Raw genomic sequence first — 24,468 nt, 5'->3', positions numbered from 1 at the left:
TTGTATGCAGTTTCATTGTATGCATGCCTACAAATATAGTATTTGGAAGGCAGTTCCAAATTATGCTGCTGAAACATTCATTTGGGTTCTGTGTCTGCCCATTCAGACATTTCCTTAGAAAGCCAGGATGAGCCAAGTCTCTGAAAATAGGTTTAATTGCTTTAATAACAGCAGCAAGAAGAGAATGCTGGTGAGAATAAGATTCTCCAGTTGCCTGAGCCCTATTGTATTTGCACCACGAATTTTCTCCTGATGGACACAATCCATGACATGGCTTATCATCAGTAGAGGACTTATGGAAGAATATGGCCCAAACTTCTCTCTTCATTGCCTCCAGATTTTCTTTATTTCTCCTAACTGCCTGCCCATAGTATACCTGCAAGTTTTCTATTTCAGTTTTAGTTAACCGACCCTGCACGGTCAACAATTTTCCATCTTCTAATTTTTTTTCCTCTCATATCAACAGTTAGTTTTCTCATCAATGTTCCCAAACATTTTTGAACATATGGCTTAGACTTCACCACATTGTTGTATGCCTTACTGTCACCATCGCCCAAATATTTGGTGTACCGTACGCCTCTTGTTTCTACGGAGTGATGAAATATTTGTTGTGCTCCATGAATTTCCATACTACCACATGTTCCTCTAAAATTAGCCACACAGTTGTGTTCTTTATGTTCATTGACTTTACAACATTTGCAATATTTAGACATTATCTCCAAATCTAACACTTTACCGGTGTCTACACTCATGGCAATCACTACTCCATTCAGAGATGTATGTCCTCTTTTCTGCCAACTTCCATCAAGTGCAACTGCAATATCCAAACATCCATAATTTTCTTCCACTGCTTCCCTAGCACCCAGTTTCATGCTTTCCTCACTGACCTCACATACAGCTTTTTCTAATATTGCAGTTAGTTTTTCAAATTTATTTGGTAGTTGATGTAAGTTCATCACTGAAAAAAATGTTCTCGCTGCAGCCCTGTCCTTGCCAATGGATCGTAAGGCATAAATTAATCTAGAATTGATTTCATTAGGGCCACTTGCATCTGGTTTTGAAGAACTCATAAATGAAATCACAGCTGAACATTTAGTGCAAATTAAATCCAAACCAATTGGTAGGCCTTTTCTCCCACTGGCACTCTCACAAATTTACACACTCTGTGACTCACCACCACACTGTCTACATTGTACAAATTTATAAATTACATTTGATAATATTCTCATATGTATAATAATGTTACTGCACCCCTTGTCACTTACAGTAAATTCGTTGAAATGGTGAGAGCTTCTCTGATGATGCACTTGTTGAAGAATTACAATTAGAAACATCGTTGCCAGGCAACATAACCTCTTTTACAGAAAGATTTCTAAACTTCTTTCCTCTAGATTGTCGTTTCATGAAAATGCCTTTACGTTTCGCCATCTTCAATAAACACAACAAAACACACGTAAACAGGCACTGCAAACGTAATATAACAACTACTCGCAATCACACTTGAACAAAACTAACTGCATGTTTGAAAGAGCGTTGTTTACAAACAGCAGAAAGAAAAGAATACCGACCGTTGCATTCCAAGGATAGCCAACATACTCGGGAGTAAAAAAAAAATCCCTAACGTGCAACGTAGGGGATATAAAGATCTAAAATCTATGCAGGAAAGTGGGTGACAGAAAAGTGGGTGCGGCACATAAACACAAATGGTAGGAAAATGCTCTTTAAGTGCTTGAAAAAAAATTTTTCAGCAAAATCCTTTTCAGACCTTAATCTATCGAAATATGATGAAAACCTAAAATCGATTTTTTTCGACCTGAACCACGGTGTGGTCCCCTTAATAAACGTAAATCACCTGCATGAAAAATACGAGGACACAATTTTTATATTTATTCTGTTCTTTGTTGCAGTGTCTAGTCATGGGAACCATTTCTTCGGATACACAAAAGAAGGTAAGATAAATGTTTTTTGTACAGGGTTATTATAAAGTCCGTGAAACCTTTTAAGAAAATGGAGTGGAAAATGGCTAATCATAACAAAGCAAACGATACAGTATGTGAAGGATAAACTCTTACAGTGGTTCTTTCTTTTTAACGCGTTGCTGGCAGGTTAGTTTGGAAAACAGCCAACACGGGTGCCAGAGACAGTAGTTGCTGAAAATGGCAGAAAAGCAGGCGGAGAAAGCATTGTGTGTGCTAGGACTCGACCGTTATCAATCGGTAGTGGGTGCGCAAAGAGCATTCCGTGGCAAATTTCACATGACGCCACGATATTGCAACAGCATAGTGAAGTGGTACAAGAAATTCGAACAGGATGGTTGTTACTGCGATGCGAATCATTCGGGCCAACTGCGTGGACAGACTGTGGACAGCTGTAGCGGCTATGGCCGAGACAACCAGTTTTCGGTTGTATCGGTTTTTCTCCACGCCAGTTTAACCTGATTGTTAAAACCGCTCTGAATAACTGGCTCCTGAAATAACCGATTTTCGGTTTGTTATTCCTATTTCCTGTAATACATATGGAAATCGATTAAAAAAATTGAAAACTTTTGCCTGTCTCAGTTCCAAGATACATACAATCAAAATATTGCATTAATTCGGCGGATAAAAGGAAACTTAGTTCGTCGACCATTCGCTGCTTTTCTCGAATAATGATAAGTGGAATGCAATGCAAAAAATCACCAGTATTCTCGTATTGATTCTATCTTTTTGAAATTCTGCTCGAAAATCGTGTTGTAATGGAGAATCGTACCATTTGGGCACTACGTTAGTCATTGCTAGGGGGTGAAAACAGGTTGAAGAATCTCGAGGTAATTTTTCGTGGTAACTTTTCCGTTTTGAAGGGTTACAAGCAGATAAAGATATATTATGTTGACAGAGGCAGCGTATCGGCAGATTTCTATTTTTACTGTATATTATAAATGAATAGTTAAGTTTTTAATTTATTATTAACTATATGTGAAACTAGTATGTTCCCGAAAGAACAGCTACCATTGATGACCGTGCAGCTTCTCATGAATAAAATGATAATTAAATCGACACCCTAGCTGGAAACAGGCGTTGATATACATCATTGGGGACATGTTGAAAATGTGTGTCCGGAGCGGGACTCGAACCCGGGATCTCCTTGAAACCTTCCCGTCTCCTATATACCTCTTTTGTTAATGATAACCTTCCCTTTTACAATAACCTATGTAACCTCCCCTTAGGATTTCTATCTCTTGCTTAATGATAACAAATGAAACCTCCCCTTTGAAATTTATTCTCTTTCTCAATCTTCGCATACAAATTTAATTGTTGCTTATTAAAAGTTATTTTCTGATTATTTCGACGAAACATAGAATGTGTCGTCGTCGTGGCCCTCAGTCGTTATCTGCAATAACCCAAAACTGTTTCTTACCGTTTTTTTTTTTTTCTTTTTTACTGGATCGCCATTTGACTGCTACATCGAACTGCGACATGAATATACTTACTCTGGTTTACTATACTCTATTAGCTGCTGGTGGGCTGTCATAATAAGTGGCTGTATTTATTACCAAAGCTGGCGTTATTCTTTATTAGCAAAGCTGGCGTTATTCTTTAATTAATTTGACTGAAGTTACGTAATTCATAGTTACACTTTTTCTTGACAACAAAAAAATTTTTGCAAAGTTTTATGTTGATGGTTTTTGGGATGGATTATAATCAGTAATGCAACATTGCTGGCAAAAATTAATTATATTCTGAAAACGCTTCAAATATTTACTGTTGGTAATGAAATGATTTTACAAACGTTCAAATGGGACTTACTTCTTACAATAATCTTACGACTAGCATTGCGCAAACATACCTTCAGTATTCTTGAGTTTGTCAAAAAAATAATTCAATAATATTAGTTCCTCTTATGATAATAGTTACCTGATGTCTCTGTACATCCGTTTATAATCTCTTGCAAATCATAGCTGGTGGCTGGCAGGCACACCGCTCCTCTCAACCTCTCGCTTCAGACCTGCTACCAACTCGCTTCACATCTCGCTTACTACTGACTTCCTACGAACGCTAAAGTGCGGTCTCTCCTGCCAACAATGCTTTCTGGTGCAGACAATCCCTGCTACCATTACAAAATGTATCAATGCGCGGTCTTTCTCGTTCTTTTCTTAAAATGTATCCATACGCGGTCTCTCCCGCCCTTTTTAAAATTATATCAATTTGCGGTCTCTCTTGTCAACAATACTTTGGAGTAGACATTCCCTGCTACCACAATTATTTCCAAAATGACAAAAATTAATTATTCCTACTTAATCCTATTATTAATATATAAACATTTTTCATAAATTGTGATTTGACGATAGACGATAGAAATATACACGTCTTACATCCTGCTTAACTGTCACACGCTCTATCTATCTGAGCCACCGAGGGCACAGAGAATAGTGCGAGTCCCGGATGGGACACACATTTTCAACCTGTCCCCAATGATGTATATCAACGCCTGTTTGCAGCTGGGGTGTCGATTTAATTATCATTTAATTTATTATTGTTACCATAATTTCCTTCCTCCCTTATTATTTCACAGAAATGGCAGACAAATCTTTAATCTTTTAAAGCAAATGCAGCAGTGTACTTCATTGCTACGTCACTTCGTAAAGTTGTTTCTAGCCTATCACTGGTGCCATTCCACAGTGCAACGAATGTCCAGCGACGATAGCGAGGACCTACCGTACAAATGGAGTAGTGACGCGTCCTGCACGCTGCACCTACACAAGTGTCTTATGTCACGACAGACGGTAACAGGGATATTCACTGTCTCGGCAGTGCTGTACCAATTCATATGGCATATGTCTGTAGCCCGTTTCTAACTGTTGGCATTGTTATTAAAATAAAACTTCACATTATAACTAAAATACTGGATAGAATTAAAATACTGGTATCAGTTTTAACCCGTCAGTTTTGGACATCTCTAGTCTGAGAGATACAAGAAGAATATAATAATTCCAATCCCAAAGAAAGCAGGTGTGACAATTACCGAACTATCAGTTTAATAAGTCACAGCTGCAAAATACTAACGCGAATTCTTTACAAACGAATGGAAAAACTGGTAGAAGCCGACCTCGGGGAAGATCAGTTTGGATTCCGTAGAAATGTTGGAACACGTGAGGCAATACTGACCCTATGACTTATCTTAGAAGAAAGACTAAGGAAAGGCAAACCTACGTTTCTAGCATTTGTCGACTTAGAAAAGGCTTTTGACAGTGTTGACTAGAATACTCTCTTTCAAATTCTGAAGGTGGCAGAGGTAAAATACAGGGAGAGAAAGGCTATTTACAATTTGTACAAAACCAGATGGCAGTTATAAGAGTCGAGGGACATGAAAGGGAAGCAGTGGTTTGGAAGAGAGTGAGACAGGTTTGTAGCCTACCCCAATGTTATTCCTCTGTATATTGAGCAAGCAGTAAAGGAAACGAAAGAAAAGTTCGGAGTAGGTATTAAAATCCATGGAGAAGAAATAAAAACTTTGAGGTTCGCCGATGACATTGTAATTCTGTCATACAAAGCAAAGGACTTGGTTCAAAAATGGTTCAAATGGCTCTCAGCACTATGGGACTTAACATCTTAGGTCATCAGTCCCCTAGAACTTAGAACTACTTAAACCTAACTAACCTAAGGACATCACACAACACCCAGCCATCACGAGGCAGAGAAAATCCCTGACCCCCGCCGGGAATAGAACCCGGGAACCCGGGCGTGGGAAGCGAGAACGCTACCGCACGACCACGAGATGCGGGCGCAAAGGACTTGGAAGAGCAGCTGAACGGAATGGACAGTGTCTTGAAAGGAGGATATAAGAGGAACATCAACAAAAGCAAAACGAGAATAATGGAATGTAGTCGAATTAAGTCGGGTGATGCTGCAGGAATTAGATTAGGAAATGAGACACTTAAAGTAGTAAAGGAGCAAAGTAACTGATGATGGTCGAAGTAGAGAGGATATCAAATGTAGACTGGCAATGGCAAGGAAAGCGTTTCTGAACAAGAGAAATTTGTTAACATCGAGTATAGATTTAAGTGTCAGGAAGTCGTTTCTGAAAGTATTTGTATGGAGTGTAGCCATGTATGGAAGTGAAACATGGATGATAAATAGTTTGGACAAGAAGAGAATAGAAGCTTTCGAAATGTGGTGCTACAGAAGAATGCTGAAGATTAGATGGGTAGATCACATAACTAATGAGGAGGTACTGAATAGAATTGGGGAGAAGAGGAGTTTGTGACACAACTTGACTAGAAGAAGGGATCGGTTGGTAGGACATGTTCTGAGGCATCAAGGGATCACCAATTTAGTATTGGAGGGCAGCGTGGAGGGTAAAAATCATAGATGGAGACCAAGAGATGAAGCAGATTCAGAAGGATGTAGGCTGCAGTAGGTACTGGGAGATGAAGAAGCTTGCACAGGATAGAGTAGCATGGAGAGCTGCATCAAACCAGTCTCAGGACTGAAGACCACAACAACAGTCTGAGAGATATGTTGTCTATGGAGCTAGCGGACCTCGGTCAAACCATAAGCCATGAGGACAAATTGCGCTGCCTGCCGTTCCGCATTCATATACAGAACCACCTTGAAAATGATGACTTCGCAAGGAAATTAATCTTCGATGACGAAATAGCTTTTCGTCTTTCGGCAACCGTCAACAGACACAGTACACGCGTATGGGAGACACTGAGTCGACAGGCAGGTGTCGGACACTTCTGGGATTACGAGAAAGTTCAACGTGTTCTGCGCCGTGTCCGACAAGACACTCTACGGGCCCTTCGTCTTTACTGAAAGGATTGTCAGTTACTTCGCCTACCTCGACATGCTGCTATTGTGTCTGCTATTGTCGAGTCAACGAAGCTAATTCCACACCAAGCAGGTTTTAGACCTGGAAAGTCCTGTACCAGTCAAATTCTGGCGCTGACGGAACATATCGAGGATGGGTTTGAAAATAAACTAATCACCGGTCTGGCACTAGTCGACCTATACCCAGTGATACAGTAGATCACCGGACACTACTGCATAAAACCTACGAGACCCTGAAAGACTACCACCTAGTCAAGACAATCGAATCCCTGCTCCAAAATAGACAGTCCTTCGTAATGCTTGAGGGGGAAAAAGAGTCGATGGCGGAATCAAAATATGGGCTCGCCCAAGGGAGCGTGTTGGCGCCAATCCTATTCAACATATATACAAATGACCAATGAACTCCAGACAAAACCAAAATTTTGGATATGCAGACGACCTGGCAATAACAGTTCAAGGCAACAGGTTTGAAGCCATCGAGGAGAAACTAGAAACCGCCCTTTCTACAATGTCAACCTGCTACAAAAAGAATTCTCTAAAACCCAATCCCTCCAAAACTCAAGTGAATGCATTCCATCTGAACTCGAGGCAGGCAAAGTACAGGCTCAATGTTACCTGGGGTGGGACATTACTAGAACACACAGGCACTCCCACCTACCTTGGCGTCGTGCTGGACAGAACATTGACATACAGATATCATTGCGAAAAAACACGCAAAAAAGTAGAAGCACGAAATTCCCTAACAAGAAAGCTGTCCAATAGCAAATGGGGTGCCAAACCTACCGTGGTCAGAACTTCAGCCCAAGCTTTGTGCTTCTCAACTGCCGAATATGGCTGCCCGGTATGGTGGAGATCCGCCCCCGCAAAAAAGGTAGATATTAGCTCGAATAAAACATGCAGGATAATGACAGGCTGCATGAAACCAGCCCCCATAGAAAACCTTCACAGGGCCGCAGGTTTCAAAAAACCCTGACTCAAGTAGGAAAGCCCACGAAGCTAAAACAAACCTTTGATGCCCGTCACTCAATATTTGGCCTAGAGTGTGGACCCAGCAGCCTCAAATCCAGACGCCGTTTCCTAAGTTGCGCCTTAGATGAGCCCCCCCATCTACTGTCCACTAAGAGAGGACCCACCAAGCGGCGTTTCTGGTGATTGGAAAACCTCGAGAATGCTTAACCGGTTAACCGGATCAGAACTGGGGTCGCTCCTGTGAAATCTAATCTGATCAGATGGGGTTTGTTGGACGAAAATGACGACAAATGCGACTGCGGCACTCGACAGGACATGGAACACCTCCTACAATGCCCTGTCTGCCCCCACAGAAGCACCCTCGACGATCTATGGCTGGCTAAAGAAGAAGCACCGGACATTGCCCAATACTGGGCAAACAAATTGTACAGGGTGTTTCAAAAATGACCGGTATATTTGAAACGGTAATAAAGACTAAACGAGCAGCGATAGAAATACACCGTTTGTTGCAATATGCTTGGGACAACAGTACATTTTCAGGCAGACAAACTTTCGAAATTACAGTAGTTACAATTGTCAACAACAGATGGCGCTGCGGTCTGGGAAACTCTATAGTACGATATTTTCCACATATCCACCATGCGTAGCAATAATATGGCGTAGTCTCTGAATGAAATTACCCGAAACCTTTGACAACGTGTCTGGCGGAATGGCTTCACATGCAGATGAGATGTACTGCTTCAGCTGTTCAATTGTTTCTGGATTCTGGCGGTACACCTGGTCTTTCAAGTGTCCCCACAGAAAGAAGTCACAGGGGTTCATGTCTGGCGAATAGGGAGGCCAGTCCACGCCGCCTCCTGCATGTTTCGGATAGCCCAAAGCAATCACACGATCATCGAAATATTCATTCAGGAAATTAAAGACGTCGGCCGTGCGATGTGGCCGGGCACCATCTTGCATAAACCACGAGGTGTTCGCAGTGTCGTCTAAGGCAGTTTGTACCGCCACAAATTCACGAAGAATGTCCAGATAGCGTGATGCAGTAATCGTTTCGGATCTGAAAAATGGGCCAATTATTCCTTTGGAAGAAATGGCGGCCCAGACCAGTACTTTTTGAGGATTCAGGGACGATGGGACTGCAACATGGGGGTTTTCGGTTCCCCATATGCGCCAGTTCTGTTTATTGACGAAGCCGTCCAGGTAAAAATAAGCTTCGTCAGTAAACCAAATGCTGCCCACATGCATATCGCCGTCATCAATCCTGTGCACTATATCGTTAGCGAATGTCTCTCGTGCAGCAATGGTAGCGGCGCTGAGGGGTTGCCGCGTTTGAATTTTGTACGGATAGAGGTGTAAACTCTGGCGACGAGACGATACGTGGACGTTGGTGTCATTTGGACCGCAGCTGCAACACGGTGAACGGAAACCCGAGGCCGCTGTCGGATCACCTGCTGTACTAGCTGCGCGTTGCCCTCTGTGGTTGCCGTACGCGGTCGCCCTACCTTTCCAGCACGTTCATCCGTCACGTTCCCAGTCCGTTGAAATTTTTCAAACAGATCCTTCATTGTATCGCATTTCGGTCCTTTGGTTACATTAAACCTCCGTTGAAAACTTCGTCTTGTTGTAACAACACTGTGTTCTAGGCGGTGGAATTCCAACACCAGAAAAATCCTCTGTTCTAAGGAATAAACCATGTTGTCCACAGCACACTTGCACGTTGTGAACAGCACACGCTTACAGCAGAAAGACGACGTACAGAATGGCGCACCCACAGACTGCGTTGTCTTCTATATCTTTCACATCACTTGCAGCGCCATCTGTTGTTGAAAATTGTAACTACTGTAATTTCGAAAGTTTGTCCGCCTGAAAATGTACTGTTGTCCCAAGCATATTGCAACAAACGGTGTATTTCTATCGCTGCTCGTTTAGTTTTTATTGCCGTTTCAAATATACCGGTCATTTTTGAAACACCCTGTAGATTCCGGACACGAAAAAGTAAAGTAAAGTAAGTGTGGCTCATGTCACAACTTGGGGCAGATAGCAGGGATTCATCTTTCAACAAGATGGGGCCCTCTAGACTTTAGCAGCAGTGTTCGATGTTACCTAGAGGAGACGTTCCCCGGCGCTGGATAGGCAGGGTTGCGAGAGCTATGCTGGCGCTACTCGAGTGCTCAACATGGGCACCATACTTGACGACTTGCCACTTTTTTCTTGTGAGGTTACATCAAGGATAGTGTTTACGTAACGGGCGGATACCACATTTCTACATTTCCTCAATGCATTTGACACGGTGCCACACTGCCAACTGTTAACGAAGGTAGGAGCATACGGAATAGCGTCCCAGGTATGCGAGAGGTCCAAGACGTATAGTATTGAACAATAGAACTCACTACGTTATCCTCGTCGACGAGCGTTCATCAGAGACGAGGGTATCGTCAGAAGTACGCGAAGGAACTTGCGCCCCTTCTTGCAGCGGTGTACCGTAGGTCTCTAGTAGAGCGTAGCGTCCCGAAAGATTGGAAATGGGCACAGGTCATCCCCGTTTTCAAGAAGGGACGTCGAACAGATGTGCAAAACTATAGACCTATATCTGTAACGTCGATCAGTTGTAGAATTTATTTTGGAACGCGTATTATGTTCGAGTATAATGACTTTTCTGGAGACTAGAAATCTACTCTGTAGGAATCAGCATGGGTTTCGAAAAAGACGGTCGTGTGAAACCCAGCTCTCGCTATTCGTCCACGAGACCCAGAGGGCCATAGACACGGGTTCCCAGGTAGATGCCGTGTTTCTTGACTTCCGCAAGGCGTTTGGTACAGTTCCCCACAGTCGTTTAATGAACAAAGTAAGAGCATATGGGCTATCAGACCAACTGTGTGATTGGATTGAAGAGTTCCTAGATAGCAGAACGCAGCATGCCATTCTCAATGGAGAGTGATTTCATGTGTGCCGCAGGGGAGTGTCGTAGGACCGTTGCTATTCACCATATGTATAAACGACCTTGTGGATAACATCGGAAGTTCACTGAGACTCTTTGCGGATGATGCTGCAGTATATCGAGAGTTTGTAACAATGGAATATTGCAGGAGGATCTGCAACGAAATGACGCATGGTGCAGAGAATGGCAATTGAATCTCAATGGAGACAAGTGTAATGTGGTGCTAATACATAGAAAGAAAGATCCGTTATCATTTAGCTACAATATAACTGGTCAGCAACTGGAAGCTGTTAATTACATAAAGTATCTGGGAGTAGACATTAGGAGTGATTTAAAATGGAATGACCGTATAAAATTAATCGTCGGTAAAGCAGATGCCAGACTGAGATTCATTGGAAGAATCCTAAGGAAATCAGTCCGCAAACAAAGGAAGTAGGTTACAGTACACTTGTTCGCCCACTGCTCACCAGTGTGGGATCCGTACCAGATAGGGTTGATAGAAGAGATAGAGAAGATCCCATGGAGAGCAGCGCGCTTCGTTACAAGACCATTTAGTAATCGCGGAAAGCGTTACGGAGATGAGAGATAAACTCCAGTGGAAGACTATGCAGGAGAGACGCTCAGTAGCTCGGCACGGGCTTTTGTCGAAGTTACGAGAACACACCGTCACCGAGGGCTCAAGCAGTATATTGCTCCCTCCTATGTATATCTCGTGAAGAGACCATGAGGATAAAATCAGCGAGATTAGAGCCCACACAGAGGCATACCGACAATCTTTCTTTCCACGAACAGTTCGAGACTGGAATAGAAGGGAGAACCGATAGAGGTACTCAAGGTACCCTCCTCCACGCACCGTCATGTGGCTTGCGGAGTATGGATGTAGATGTAGATGTAGAGTGCCCTAGCAAGTGTGATAGAACCGTTGTAGTTCTCTGTATACATAAATGATCTGACGGACAACGTAAGCAGCAGTCTGCAGTTGTTTGTTGATGATGCTGTGGTGTACGGGGAGGTGTCGAAGTTCAGTGACTGTAGGAAGATACAAGATTGTATTGTATTGTATGTTAACTGGGGGCATAGAAACGACGGAGAGGCTCCATCCCCTCCGCAGCCGCAGTGGTCCTCAACCCCACGACGACTACTGCAGTCCACTTCACCCCTCCGCCGCCCCACATCGAACCGCTCTTTCAGGGTTATTGTGCGGTTCGGCCTCCGGTGGATCTCCCCCCCCCCCCCCACCCCTTCCCAAGGGAAAGTCTCACACCAGATGAGTGTGACCCCTATACTTGCGTGGTAGAGTAATGGTGGCGTACACGTACGTGGAGAACTTGTTTGCGCAGCAATCGCCAACATTGTGTAGCTGAGGCGGAATGAGGGGAACCAACCCGCATTCGCCGAGGCAGATGGAAAACCGCCTGAAAACCATCCACAGACTGGCTGGCTCACCGGACCTCGACACAAGTCCATCGGGCGGATTCGTGCCGGGGACCAGGCGCTCCTTTCCAATCCGGAAAGCCGTGCGTTAGACCGCACGGCTAACCGGACGGGCCAAGATAAAAGATTACTTACTGTGTTTGTTTTTGCTACTCATTTGCATTGCCTTCCAGTTTTCTACATTTAGAGCCAGCTGCCGCTGATCACAAAAAGTAAAAATGTTGTCAAAACCAGACATAAGTGTCTTATTGGGATTGCCGCGATGGTTCTTTAAATAAAAATATCGCATTTCTTTCTCTGATCGCTATTTTTTATTTTCAATGACCGGTTTCAGGCTAGCTGCCCATCTTCAGATCCGTTAGATAAGTTAAAAATATAATTAACAAGAGAGATATAGTTGCTGACAGAACTATCTTAGTTTACAAAAAGAAATTTTGTAATGTATTAAATGCCAACATGCCATAATTGCAGTTACAGAGCAACCTGTCAGTACAGAACTAACAACTAAAGTAATTTTTAATCTGTTAAAAACTTATATCACAGTTTGGAGAAACCTGATTGGTAACAGTAAAAAGTGCCCTCTACCTATAAGAATTGTGCATATGTACTAAGTTGTTATTTTTTCACCGTACGTATTAATGGCGAATATACTTCTTAATAATAACACAATTTTTAAAGAAATAACATATGAATAATCACCATGAAATACAAAGGGAGTGTGTCGGAAAAAATTGCTAAATGCTTTCCAAAAACTAGCGCTGTGGCATTCCAGAATGAAGGGCAAATGGCACATAGACTAATACATAAACCAGCAACGACGAAACAAATGAAATACAACAGGCCGGCCGTGTCCGAGCGGTTCTAGGTGCTTCAGTCCGGAACCGTGCGACTGGTAAGGTCGCAGGTTCGAATCCTGCCTCGGGCATGGATGTGTGTGATGTCCGTAGGTTAGTTAGGTTTAAGTAGTTCTAAGTTCTAGGGGACTGATGACCTCAGATGTTAAGTCCCATAGTCCTCAGAGCCATTTGAACCATTTTTTTTAAATACAACAATTCCGGAGAATACAAGATCAAATGTGCTGAATGTGACAGTTATTATATAGGACAGACAGGGCGGAATTTTGAAATTCGATACAGCGAATATTGCAGTCATAGCAATCAGACAGCATTTGGAGCACATGTAAAGGATAGTAAACATGAAGTGAGCAATATAAATGAACAAATGGAGGTGCTACATAAAGCTCCAAAAAGTCTCTATCTCAACGTGCTCGAAGAGATTGAAATACACTCCTGGAAATGGAAAAAAGAACACATTGACACCATACTTGCTCCGGACACTGCGAGAGGGCTGTACAAGCAATGATCACACGCACGGCACAGCGGACACACCAGGAACCGCGGTGCTGGCCGTCGAATGGCGCTAGCTGCGCAGCATTTGTGCACCGCCGCCGTCAGTGTCAGCCAGTTTGCCGTGGCATACGGAGCTCCATCGCAGTCTTTAACACTGGTAGCATGCCGCGACAGCGTGGACGTGAACCGTATGTGCAGTTGACGGACTTTGAGCGAGGGCGTATAGTGGGCATGCGGGAGGCCGGGTGGACGTACCGCCGAATTGCTCAACACGTGGGGCGTGAGGTCTCCACAGTACATCGATGTTGTCGCCAGTGGTCGGCGGAAGGTGCACGTGCCCGTCGACCTGGGACCGGACCGCAGCGACGCACGGATGCACGCCAAGACCGTAGGATCCTACGCAGTGCCGTAGGGGACCGCACCGCCACTTCCCAGCAAATTAGGGACACTGTTGCTCCTGGGGTATCGGCGAGGACCATTCGCAACCGTCTCCATGAAGCTGGGCTACGGTCCCGCACACCGTTAGGCCGTCTTCCGCCCACGCCCCAACATCGTGCAGCCCGCCTCCAGTGATGTCACGACAGGCGTGAATGGAGGGACGAATGGAGACGTGTCGTCTTCAGCGATGAGAGTCGCTTCTGCCTTGGTGCCAATGATGGTCGTATGCGTGTTTGGCGCCGTGCAGGTGAGCGCCACAATCAGGACTGCATACGACCGAGGCACACAGGGCCAACACCCGGCATCATGGTGTGGGGAGCGATCTCCTACACTGGCCGTACACCACTGGTGATCGTCGAGGGGACACTGAATAGTGCACGGTACATCCAAACCGCCATCGAACCCATCGTTCTACCATTCCTAGACCGGCAAGGGAACTTGCTGTTCCAACAGGACAATGCACGTCCGCATGTATCCCGTGCCACCCAACGTGCTCTAGAAGGTGTAAGTCAACTACCCTGGCCAGCAAGATCTCCGGATCTGTCCCCCATTGAGCATGTTTGGGACTGGATGAAGCGTCGTCTCACGCGGTCTGCACGTCCAGCACGAACGCTGGTCCAACTGAGGCGCCAGGTGGAAATGGCATGGCAAGCCGTTCCACAGGACTACATCCAGCATCTCTATGATCGTCTCCATGGGAGAATAGCAGCCTGCATTGCTGCGAAAGGTGGATATACACTGTACTAGTGCCGACATTGTGCATGCTCTGTTGCCTGTGTCTATGTGCCTGTGGTTCTGTCAGTGTGATCATGTGATGTATCTGACCCCAGGAATGTGTCAATAAAGTTTCCCCTTCCTGGGACAATGAATTCACGGTGTTCTTATTTCAATTTCCAGGAGTGTATACGCTCATCAAAGGAAAAACCCGGACCTACTACTTAATGAGCAAAGTGATTTTATGCACGGGAGTTATTATGAGATTTTTAAAGACCTGTTTCCGCTTGCTCTTGAATGCAACAGCACGCTCCAGTAAGAACCAGCTGCAGCGGAACGGCCCTCAGTGTACTGGCGGCGAGGTGAATTGGGCGCGTCGGACGAGGACTTCGCGTGGCGCTGTATGCATTCTGACGTAGGGATATCCACTTCACCACCAATCAATGCAAAGAGGAGGAAAGGCTCATTTTCGAAAGAATATCTATATGTTTTAATTATATTTTTAAGTTTCTTCATAAATTTTTAAATTAGTGTAAATTATTTCAGTTCATGCTCCATACAAGAAAGATTATTCATACGTATTTCTTTAAAAATTGTGTTATTATTAAGAAGTATATTCGTCATTAATATGTACGGTGAAAAAAATAACATCTTAGTACATAAGCACAATTCTTATAGATAGAGGGCACTTCTTACTGTTACCAATCAGGTTTCTCCAAACTGTGATATAAGGTTTTAACAGATTAAAAATTACTTTAGTTGTGACAGCAAACCAATAGTTCTGTACTGACACGTTACTCTGCAACTGCAATTATGGTATGTTGGCATTTAATACATTCCAAAATTTCTTTTTGTAAACTAAGATAGTTCTGTCAGTAACTGTATCTATCTTGTTAATTATATTTTTAACTTTATCTAACAGATCTGAAGATGGGCAGCTGGCCTGAAAGCGGTCATTTAAAATAAAAGAACAGCGATCAAAGACTGAAATGCAATGTTTTGTATTTAAAGAACGATCGCGGCAATTCCAATAAGACAATCATGTCTAATTTTGACAACATTTTTAGTTTGTGTGATGAACAGCAGCTAGCTCTAAATGTAGAAAAATGAAAGGTAATGCAAATGAAACTTCCTGGCAGATTTAAACTGTGTTCCGGACCGAGACTCGAACTCGGGACCTTTGCATTTCGCGGGCATGTGCTCTACCATTGTTTTTTTTTTTTAATCTCATTTTTGTTCGCTTTTGTTCGGTGCATCTGCTCGGGGCGGACGTCGTAAGACATCCGTTTTAGCTCGTTGTTGATCGATTAACGCACTTTTTTTATTACAGAGGGCAGCTAACCCTCTGACCGAACACGCTGAGTTACCGTGCCGACTGTTCTGGTAATGCAAAAGAGTTGAAAAACAAACACAGTATTAGCAGTGAGCCACTTGACACAGTCATGCTGGTCAAAGGTATGGACGTAACGTTACAAACCAATATGAAATGGAATCTGCATATAAGGACCGTAGTAGGGAAAGCGAATGGTCTATTGGGAGAATGTTAGGAAAGTGCGGTTCATCTTTAAAGGAGGTCGCATGTAGGACCTTAGTACGACCCATTGCTGAGTACTGTTCGAGTGATTGGGATCCGCACAAGATCGGACTGAAGGAAGACATCGAAGCATTTCAGAGGGATGCTCCTAGATTCCTTACTGGTACGTCCGGAAAACAGGCAAGTATTAGGGGAGACGCTTCAGGGACTGAAATTAGAATCACTGGAGGGAAGGTCACGTTATTTCCGAGGAACACTATTGAGAAAATTTGGAGAACCGGCATTTCAGGCTGAATGGAGAACGATTCCGCTGCCGCTGATGTATATTTCGCGTAAGGACCACAAAGATAACGTTAGAGAGATTATGGCTGATCCGGATCCATATACAGGGTGGTCCATTGATCGTGACCGGGCCAAATATCTCACGAAATAAGCGTCAAACGAAAAAACTAAAAAGAAGGAAACTTGTCTAGCTTGAAAGGGGAAACCAGATAGCGCTATGGTTGGCCCGCTAGATGGCGCTGCAATAGGTCAAACGGATATCAACTGCGTTTTTTTAAAATAGGAATCCCCATTTTTTATTACATATTCGTATAGTACGAAAAGAAATATGAATGTTTTAGTTGGACCACTTTTTTTCGCATTGTGATAGATGGCGCTGTAATAGTCACAAACATATGGCTCACAATTTTAGACGAACAGTTAGTAACAGGTAGGTTTTTTTAAATTTAAATACAGAACGTAGGTACGTTTGAACATTTTATTTCGGTTGTTCCAATGTGATACATGTACCTTTGTGAACTTATCATTTCTGAGAACGCATGTTGTTACAGCGTGATTACCTGTAAATACCACATTAATGCTATAAATGCTCAAAATGGTGTCCGTCAACGTCAATGTATTTGACAATACGTGTAACGACATTCCTCTCTACAGCGAGTAGTTCGCCTTCCGTAATGTTCGCACATGCATTGACAATACGCTGACGCATGTTGTCAGGCGTTGTCGGTGGATCACGATAGAAAATATCCTCCAACTTTCCCCACAGAAAGAAATCCGGGTACGTCAGATCCGGTGAACGTGCGGGATATGGTATGCTGCTTCGACGACCAATCCACCTGTCATGAAACATGCTATTCAATACCGCTTCAACCACATGCGAGCTATGTGCCAGACATCCATCATGTTGGAAGTACATCGCCATTCTGTCAAGCAGTTAAACATCTTGTAGTAACATCGGTAGAACATTACGTAGGAAATCAGCATACATTGCACCATTTAGACTGCCATCGATAAAATGGGGGCCAATTATCCTACCTCCCACAATGCCGCACCATACATTAACCCGCCAAGGTCCCTGATGTTCCACTTGTCGCAGCCATCGTGGATTTTCCGTCGCCCAATAGTGCATATTATGCCTGTTTACGTTACCGCTGTGGTGAATGACGCTTCGTCGCTAAATAGAACGTGTGCAAAAAATTTGTCATGGCCCCTAATCTCTCTTGTGCCCAGTAGCAGAACTGTACACGACGTTCAAAGTCGTCACCATGCCATTCCTGGTGCATAGGAATATGGTACGGGTGCAATCAATGTTGATGTAGCATTCTCAACACCGACGTTTTTGAGATTCCCGATTCTCGCGCAATTTGTCTGCTACTGATGTGCGGATTAGCCGCGACAGCAACTAAAACGCCTACTTGAGCATCCTCATTTGTTGCAGGTCGTGGTTGACGCTTCACATGTGGCTGAATACTTTCAGTTTCCTTAAATAACGTAACTATCCGGCGAACGGTCCGGACACTTGGATGATGTCGTCCAGGATACCGAGCAGCATACATAGCACACGCCCGTTGGGCATTTTGATCACAATAGTCATACATCAGCACTATATCGACCTTTTCCGCAATTGGTAAACGGTCCATTTTAACACGGGTAATGCATCACGAAGCAAATACCGTCCGCACTGGCGGAATGTTACGTGATACCACGTACTTATACGTTTGTAACTGTTACAGCGCCATCTATCACAAAGCGAAAAAAGTGGTCCAACTGAAACATTCATATTTCTTTACGTACTACACGAATATGTAATAAAAAATGAGGGTTCCTATTTACAGAAACGCAGTTGGTATCCGTTTGACCTATGGCAGCGCCATCTAGCGGGCCAACAGTAGCTCCATCTGATTTCCCCCTTCAAGCTAGACGAGTTTCGTTCTTTGTAGTTTTTTCGTTTGACGCTTATTTCGTGAGATATTTGACCGGTCGCTATCAATGGACCACCCAGTATACATCATAGATGTTTGAGATTCGGAAAAGTCTCTGGAACCGCATAGTGTAATTTGATTAAAGCATCTATGCCTGAGTTTCAGGCAAGATGCCCCGTTTCATTCGATGCTAAGGTGCCATTCCAGCACAGCTGAAGAGTCTGTAAACACCCCATCCTTCCTAAACCAGCTGTTTTCCACAATAAGCTTTTATGAAAAAAATTTGAGTGGAGCGTAGATTACCATAAACTTTCTGGTCTACTTAGCTTTTCGTGTAGAGTCTGATTCCTGAAGCTGAAATTCTCATATTTTAGGTGCTGATGGTTGAATTGCTTTAAATAAATTTGAAGATTGTTGTTGCATAATTTGTGTTGTTACGTTAATATATTTTGTCACGATACAGTCTTTGAATTTTCACATTAACAAAGCCGAAATTACGTTGTTTGCCCAAAATACAAGAAATACGTCCGATTACACCAGATCATGCTTATTACTACTTCACTCTACGGTAATAACCACATTCCAAAGGGTTTACAGTTCTTCTTGACAAATGAATTTCTATTCATTTTGATTGTTATTTAATAAATGACTGCAGAAACAAACACAGTAAAGAGTACTAGACTATGTAATTAATAATAGAAATTTTAAGTGTGCCAAATAATTTTTAATTTCAAATATTTCTACAAAAAATTTAATTGTGAATTCAGAGCTAGTACTTATACATTGTAACATAAAAAAATACTTTCATTTCATAAATTTTAGCTTGACATATAACATATTTATTATCAAAAACAGTCCTGATCACAAATTATTTATTCCGGAGAACGGTTTCGGCCACAACTGCGGACATCTTCAGACCAATGAGTAAGAACCTCCTTCTGGTGGTAAATTACTGGTGATTTACCAGAAGCAGAATAAATAATTTCTGATCAAGACTGTTTTTGATAGTAAACATTTGTCACAACATTGATCACTGTTCACTTCCACAATGTATTCAAAAGTAATTAATATACCATATTATCTATTAAATTACATGAATGTTTTCAGAAAAGCAGCTAATGTAATACTGACCCGTCCAAAATTCGAAAAATAATACTGGTATCGACAACTACCGTTGATGAACAGTAATGCTAGAGGAGGATGTCCCGCTACAAGCTTCTGCAATGTTGTTCGATTTTAGTGGGAATACCAAGTTGGCTGAGGCGTGAACGAGAATTTGGATTGAGGGAGGAGGCGTGGTACTCTGTGGAGTTGTGCGAAGCCACTGTGACAGGGTGGCATAGCAGGCAACGCAGCTGCCTAGTCAGTTGGAGACCCGGGCTTAAATCCTGCCCTCGGTGCAAATTTTCATTTCCAGAATGAGATTTTCACTCGGCAGCGGAGTGTGCGCTAATATGTAACTTCCGGGCAAATCAAAACTGTGTGGCGGACCGAGACTCGAACTCGGGACCTTTGCCTTTCGCGGGTAAGTGCTCCACCAACAGAGCTGCCCAAGCACGATCCACGCCCCGTCCTTTATTTCTGCCAGTACCTTCCAAACTTTACAGAAGCTCTCCTGCGAACCTGCAGAACTAGCACTCCTGAAAGAAAGGACATTGCGGAAACATGGCTTAGCCACAGCCACAGTTTCCAGAATGAGATTTTCACACTGCAGCGGAGTGTGCGCTCATACGAAACTTCCTGGCAGATGAAAACTCTGTGCTGGACCGAGACTCGAACTCGGGACCTTTGCCTCTCGAGGGCAAGTGCTCTACCAACTGAGCTACCCAAGCACGACTCACGCTCCGTCCTGGCAACTTTACTTCTGCTAGTACCTCATCTCCTACCTTCCAAACTTTACAGCAGCTCTCCTGACAAGGGAACCTCCCCATCGCACCCCCCTCAGATTTAGTTGTAAGTTGGCACAGTGTTAGGCCTTGAAGAACTGAACACAGATCAATCGAGAAAACAGGAAGAAGTTGTGTGGAACTATGAAAAAAATAAGCAAAAAATACAAACTGAGTAGCCCATGTGCAAGATAGGCAACATCAAGGAGAGTGTGAGTTCAGGAGCGCCGTGGTCCCGTGGTTAGCGTGAGCAGCTACGGAACGAGTGGTCCTTGGTTCAAGTCTTCCCTCGAGTGGAAAGTCTGCTTTCTTTATTTTCGCAAAGTTATGATCTGTCTGTTCGTTCAATGACGTCTCTCGCAAAACCGTGCGATTAGTAGACGAAAGGACGTGCCTCTCCAGTGGGAACCGAAAACATTTGATCGCAAGGTCATAGGTCAACCGATTCCTCCACAGGAAAACACGTCTGATATATTCTATACGACACTGGTGACGGCATGTGCGTGACTTGACAGGAATATGTTGTCGACCCACTTAACTCGTGCACTTGGCGAATGGGTAAAAAGATTCTTCTACCTTGCCCGATTTAGGTTTTCTTGCGGATGTGATAGTCGCTCCCAAAAAAGTGATGAAAACATAAACTAACATAAACATAAACATAAACATAAACTGCAACAAATCAATGCAACAGTTTCACAGTCGCACAGTTTTCCCTGTGCTCTGTCAAAACATATTTTTTTAACGTTTTCAATTTTTTTCGTGTGTAGACCGTCAAGTCCTGAATATATGCAAGCAAATCTGAACATGTCCTGGAAGTTTGATTACGTGTGAGTGCATGAGCTTTGATAATTGTCTGAAAATAAAAAATTAAACATTTCACTCGAGGGAAGACTTGAACCAAGGACCTCTCGTTCCGCAGCTGCTCACGCGAACCACGGGACCACGGCGCTCCTGAGCTCACACTATCGTTGATGTGCCTATCTTGCGCATGGACTACTCAGTTTGCATATTTTGCTTTTTTTTTTCATAGTTCTACACAATTTCTTCCTGTTCTCTCGATTGATCTGTGTTCAGTTTTCCAAGGCCTATCCGCTGTGCCAACTTATAACTAAATCTGATGGGGGTGCGGTGGGGAGGTTCCCTTGTGAGAACCTTGCAGAACTAGCTTGGAAGGTAGAAGACGAGATACAGGCAGAAGTACAGCTGTGAGGACGGGGCGTGAGTCGTGCTTGGGTAGCGCTGATGGTAGAGCACTTGCCCGCGAGAGGCAAAGGTCCCGAGTTCGAGCCTCGGTCCGGCACACAGTTTTAATCTGCCAGGAGGTTTCAAATTTTCGTTTATTTGTTTATGTACATATGTACACGAGTCACGCACGTTGGAAAAGGTCGCGTCTGGTTGCAGAGCAGGAGCTGTGGAGCGAACACAGCGACGCGTGTGCGGGGAAGTACCAGTCGCCGATCCGCATCATCAGCCACCGGGCGCAGCGGCTGCCCATCCCGGCGCTGGAGATGGTCGGCTTCCACAACCTGCTGCCCGGGCCCGTCGTCGCCACCAACACCGGACACTCGGGTGAGTCGTCTCTCACAGAATGGTTCAAATGGCTCTGAGCACTATGGGACTTAACATCTGAGGTCATCAGTCCCCTAGAACTCAGAACTACAGGGCTATTACAAATGATTGAAGCGATTTCATAAATTCACTGTAGCTCCATTCATTGACATATGGTCACGACACACTACAGATACGTAGAAAAACTCATAAAGTTTTGTTCGGCTGAAGCCGCACTTCAAGTTTCTGCCGCCAGAGCGCTCGAGAGCGCAGTGAGACAAAATGGCGACAGGAGGCGAGAAAGCGTATGTCGTGCTTGAAATGCACTCACATCAGTCAGTCATAACAGTGCAACGACACTTCAGGACGAAGTTCAACAAAGATCCACCAACTGCTAACTCCGTTCGGCGATGGTATGCGCAGTTTAAAGCTTCTGGATGCCTCTGTAAGGGGAAATCAACGGGTCGGCCTGCAGTGAGCGAAGAAACGGTTGACCCCTTTTTCTTCTGCGAAAAAAACGTTACAGGACACGTGTATCTGGACATGCTGGAAAATTGCCTCATGCCACAACTGGAGACCGACAGCGCCGACTTCATCTTTCAGCAGGATGGTGCTCCACCGCACTTCCATCATGATGTTCGGCATTTCTTAAACAGGAGATTGGAAAACCGATGGATCGGTCGTGGTGGAGATCACGATCAGCAATTCGTGTCACGGCCTCCACGCTCTCCCGACTTAACCCCATGCGATTTCTTTCTGTGGGGTTATGTGGAAGATTCAGTGTTTAAACCTCCTCTACCAAGAAACGTGCCAGAACTGCGAGCTCGCTTCAACGATGCTTTCGAACTCATTGATGGGGACATGCTGCGCCGAGTGTGGGAGGAACTTGATTATCGGCATGATGTCTGCCGAATCACTAAAGGGGCACATATCGAACATTTGTGAATGCCTAAAAAAACTTTTTGAGTTTTTGTATGTGTGTGCAAAGCATTGTGAAAATATCTGGAATAATAAAGTTATTGTAGAGCTGTGAAATCGCTTCAATCATTTGTAATAACCCTGTACTTAAACCTAAGGACATCACACACATCCATGCCCGACGCAGGATTGGAACCTGCGACCGTAGCGGTCGCGCGGTTCCAGACTGAAGCGCCTAGAACCGCTCGGCCACTCCGGCCGGGTCATAACGTCATCAACATGTGTTCTTTGAGCCATTTTCAACACACTGTCCACCATTAGCAAGTCTGAAAACGTCTACACACTTACTCGGTGCACCGTTCTCTGACATACACCAGTACACCTCTGCGATGTGGACTGCTGCCAGAGCCACCGTGCGACGACCGCACGGTCATACCCGGAGGTGATTTAAACCCGCAAACCGCCCACCATGTAGCAGCACTAGCCCCTAACTTAAGAGCATGAGTGTAGCTCTAACTACCAGTCCGAATTCAAAGTCTGTTAATTCCCGTCGTGCGGCCATAATCACGTCGGAAACCTTTTCGTGCCGAGTAAAACTGTGAGGGACGCGAAAAACCCTCCGTGGTACAACAACAAAGTTAGAAAATTACTGCGAAAGCAAAGAGAGCTTCACTCCAAATTTAAACACAGCCAAAACCTCTCAGACAAACAGAAGCTAAACGATGTCAAAGTTAGCGTAAGGAGGGCTATGCGTGAAGCGTTTAGTGAATTCTAAAGTAAAATACTAGGTACCGACTTGAGAGAAAATCCTAGGAAGTTCTGGTCTTACGTTAAATCAGTAAGTGGCTCGAAACATCATGTTCAGACACTCCGGGATGATGATGGCACTGAAACAGAGGATGACAAGCGTAAAGCTGAAATACTAAACACCTTTTTCCAAAGCTGTTTCACAGAGGAAGACCGCACTGCAGTTCCTTCTCTAAATCCTCGCACCAACGAAAAAATGGCTGACATTGAAATAAGTGTCCATGGAATTGAAAAGCAACTGGAATCACTCAACAGAGGAAAGTCCACTGGACCTGACGGGATACCAATTCGATTCTACACAGAGTACGCGAAAGAACTTGCCCCCCTTCTAACAGCCGTGTACCGCAAGTCTCTAGAGGAACAGAAGGTTCCAAATGATTGGAAAAGAGCACAGGTAGTCCCAGTCTTCAAGAAGGGTCGTCGAGCAGATGCGCAAAACTATAGACCTATATCTCTGACGTCGATCTGTTGTAGAATTTTAGAACATGTTTTTTGCTCGAGTATCATGTCGTTTTTGGAAACTCAGAATCTACTATGTAGGAATCAACATGGATTCCGGAAACAGCGATCGTGTGAGACCCAACTCGCTCTATTTGTTCATGAGACCCAGAAAATATTAGATACAGGCTCCCAGGTAGATGCTATTTTTCTTGACTTCCGGAAGGCGTTCGATACAGTTCCGCACTGTCGCCTCATAAACAAAGTAAGAGCCTACGGAATATCAGACCAGCTGTGTGGCTGGATTGAAGAGTTTTTAGCAAACAGAACACAGCATGTTGTTATCAACGGAGAGACGTCTACAGACGTTAAAGTAACCTCTGGCGTGCCACAGGGGAGTGTTATGGGACCATTGCTTTTCACAATATATATAAATGACCTAGTAGATAGTGTCGGAAGTTCCATGCGGCTTTTCGCGGATG

The 24,468-nt window shown here is 44.0% G+C and overlaps 1 protein-coding gene and 1 non-coding gene across 2 annotated transcripts in view; one reads left to right on the top strand and one right to left on the bottom strand.

Moving 5' to 3' along the window:
* The window catches only part of LOC126109810 (carbonic anhydrase), a 214,348-nt gene that overhangs the window by 127,974 nt on the left and 61,906 nt on the right, over nucleotides 1-24,468 (top strand). Inside the window, exons 3-4 of the mRNA XM_049914870.1 lie at nucleotides 1,908-1,949; nucleotides 21,677-21,844. Of these exons, the coding sequence (XP_049770827.1) occupies nucleotides 1,908-1,949; nucleotides 21,677-21,844 (210 nt within the window). The remainder of the gene's footprint in view (nucleotides 1-1,907; nucleotides 1,950-21,676; nucleotides 21,845-24,468) is intronic.
* Trnas-cga (transfer RNA serine (anticodon CGA)) lies at nucleotides 20,148-20,222 on the bottom strand. Its single transcript has one exon. It is a non-coding gene; the product is annotated as a tRNA-Ser (tRNA).

Source organism: Schistocerca cancellata, chromosome 12, assembly GCF_023864275.1.
Source record: "Schistocerca cancellata isolate TAMUIC-IGC-003103 chromosome 12, iqSchCanc2.1, whole genome shotgun sequence".
NCBI lineage: Eukaryota > Metazoa > Arthropoda > Insecta > Orthoptera > Acrididae > Schistocerca > Schistocerca cancellata.
This window is presented reverse-complemented; position numbering and strand designations above follow the sequence as displayed.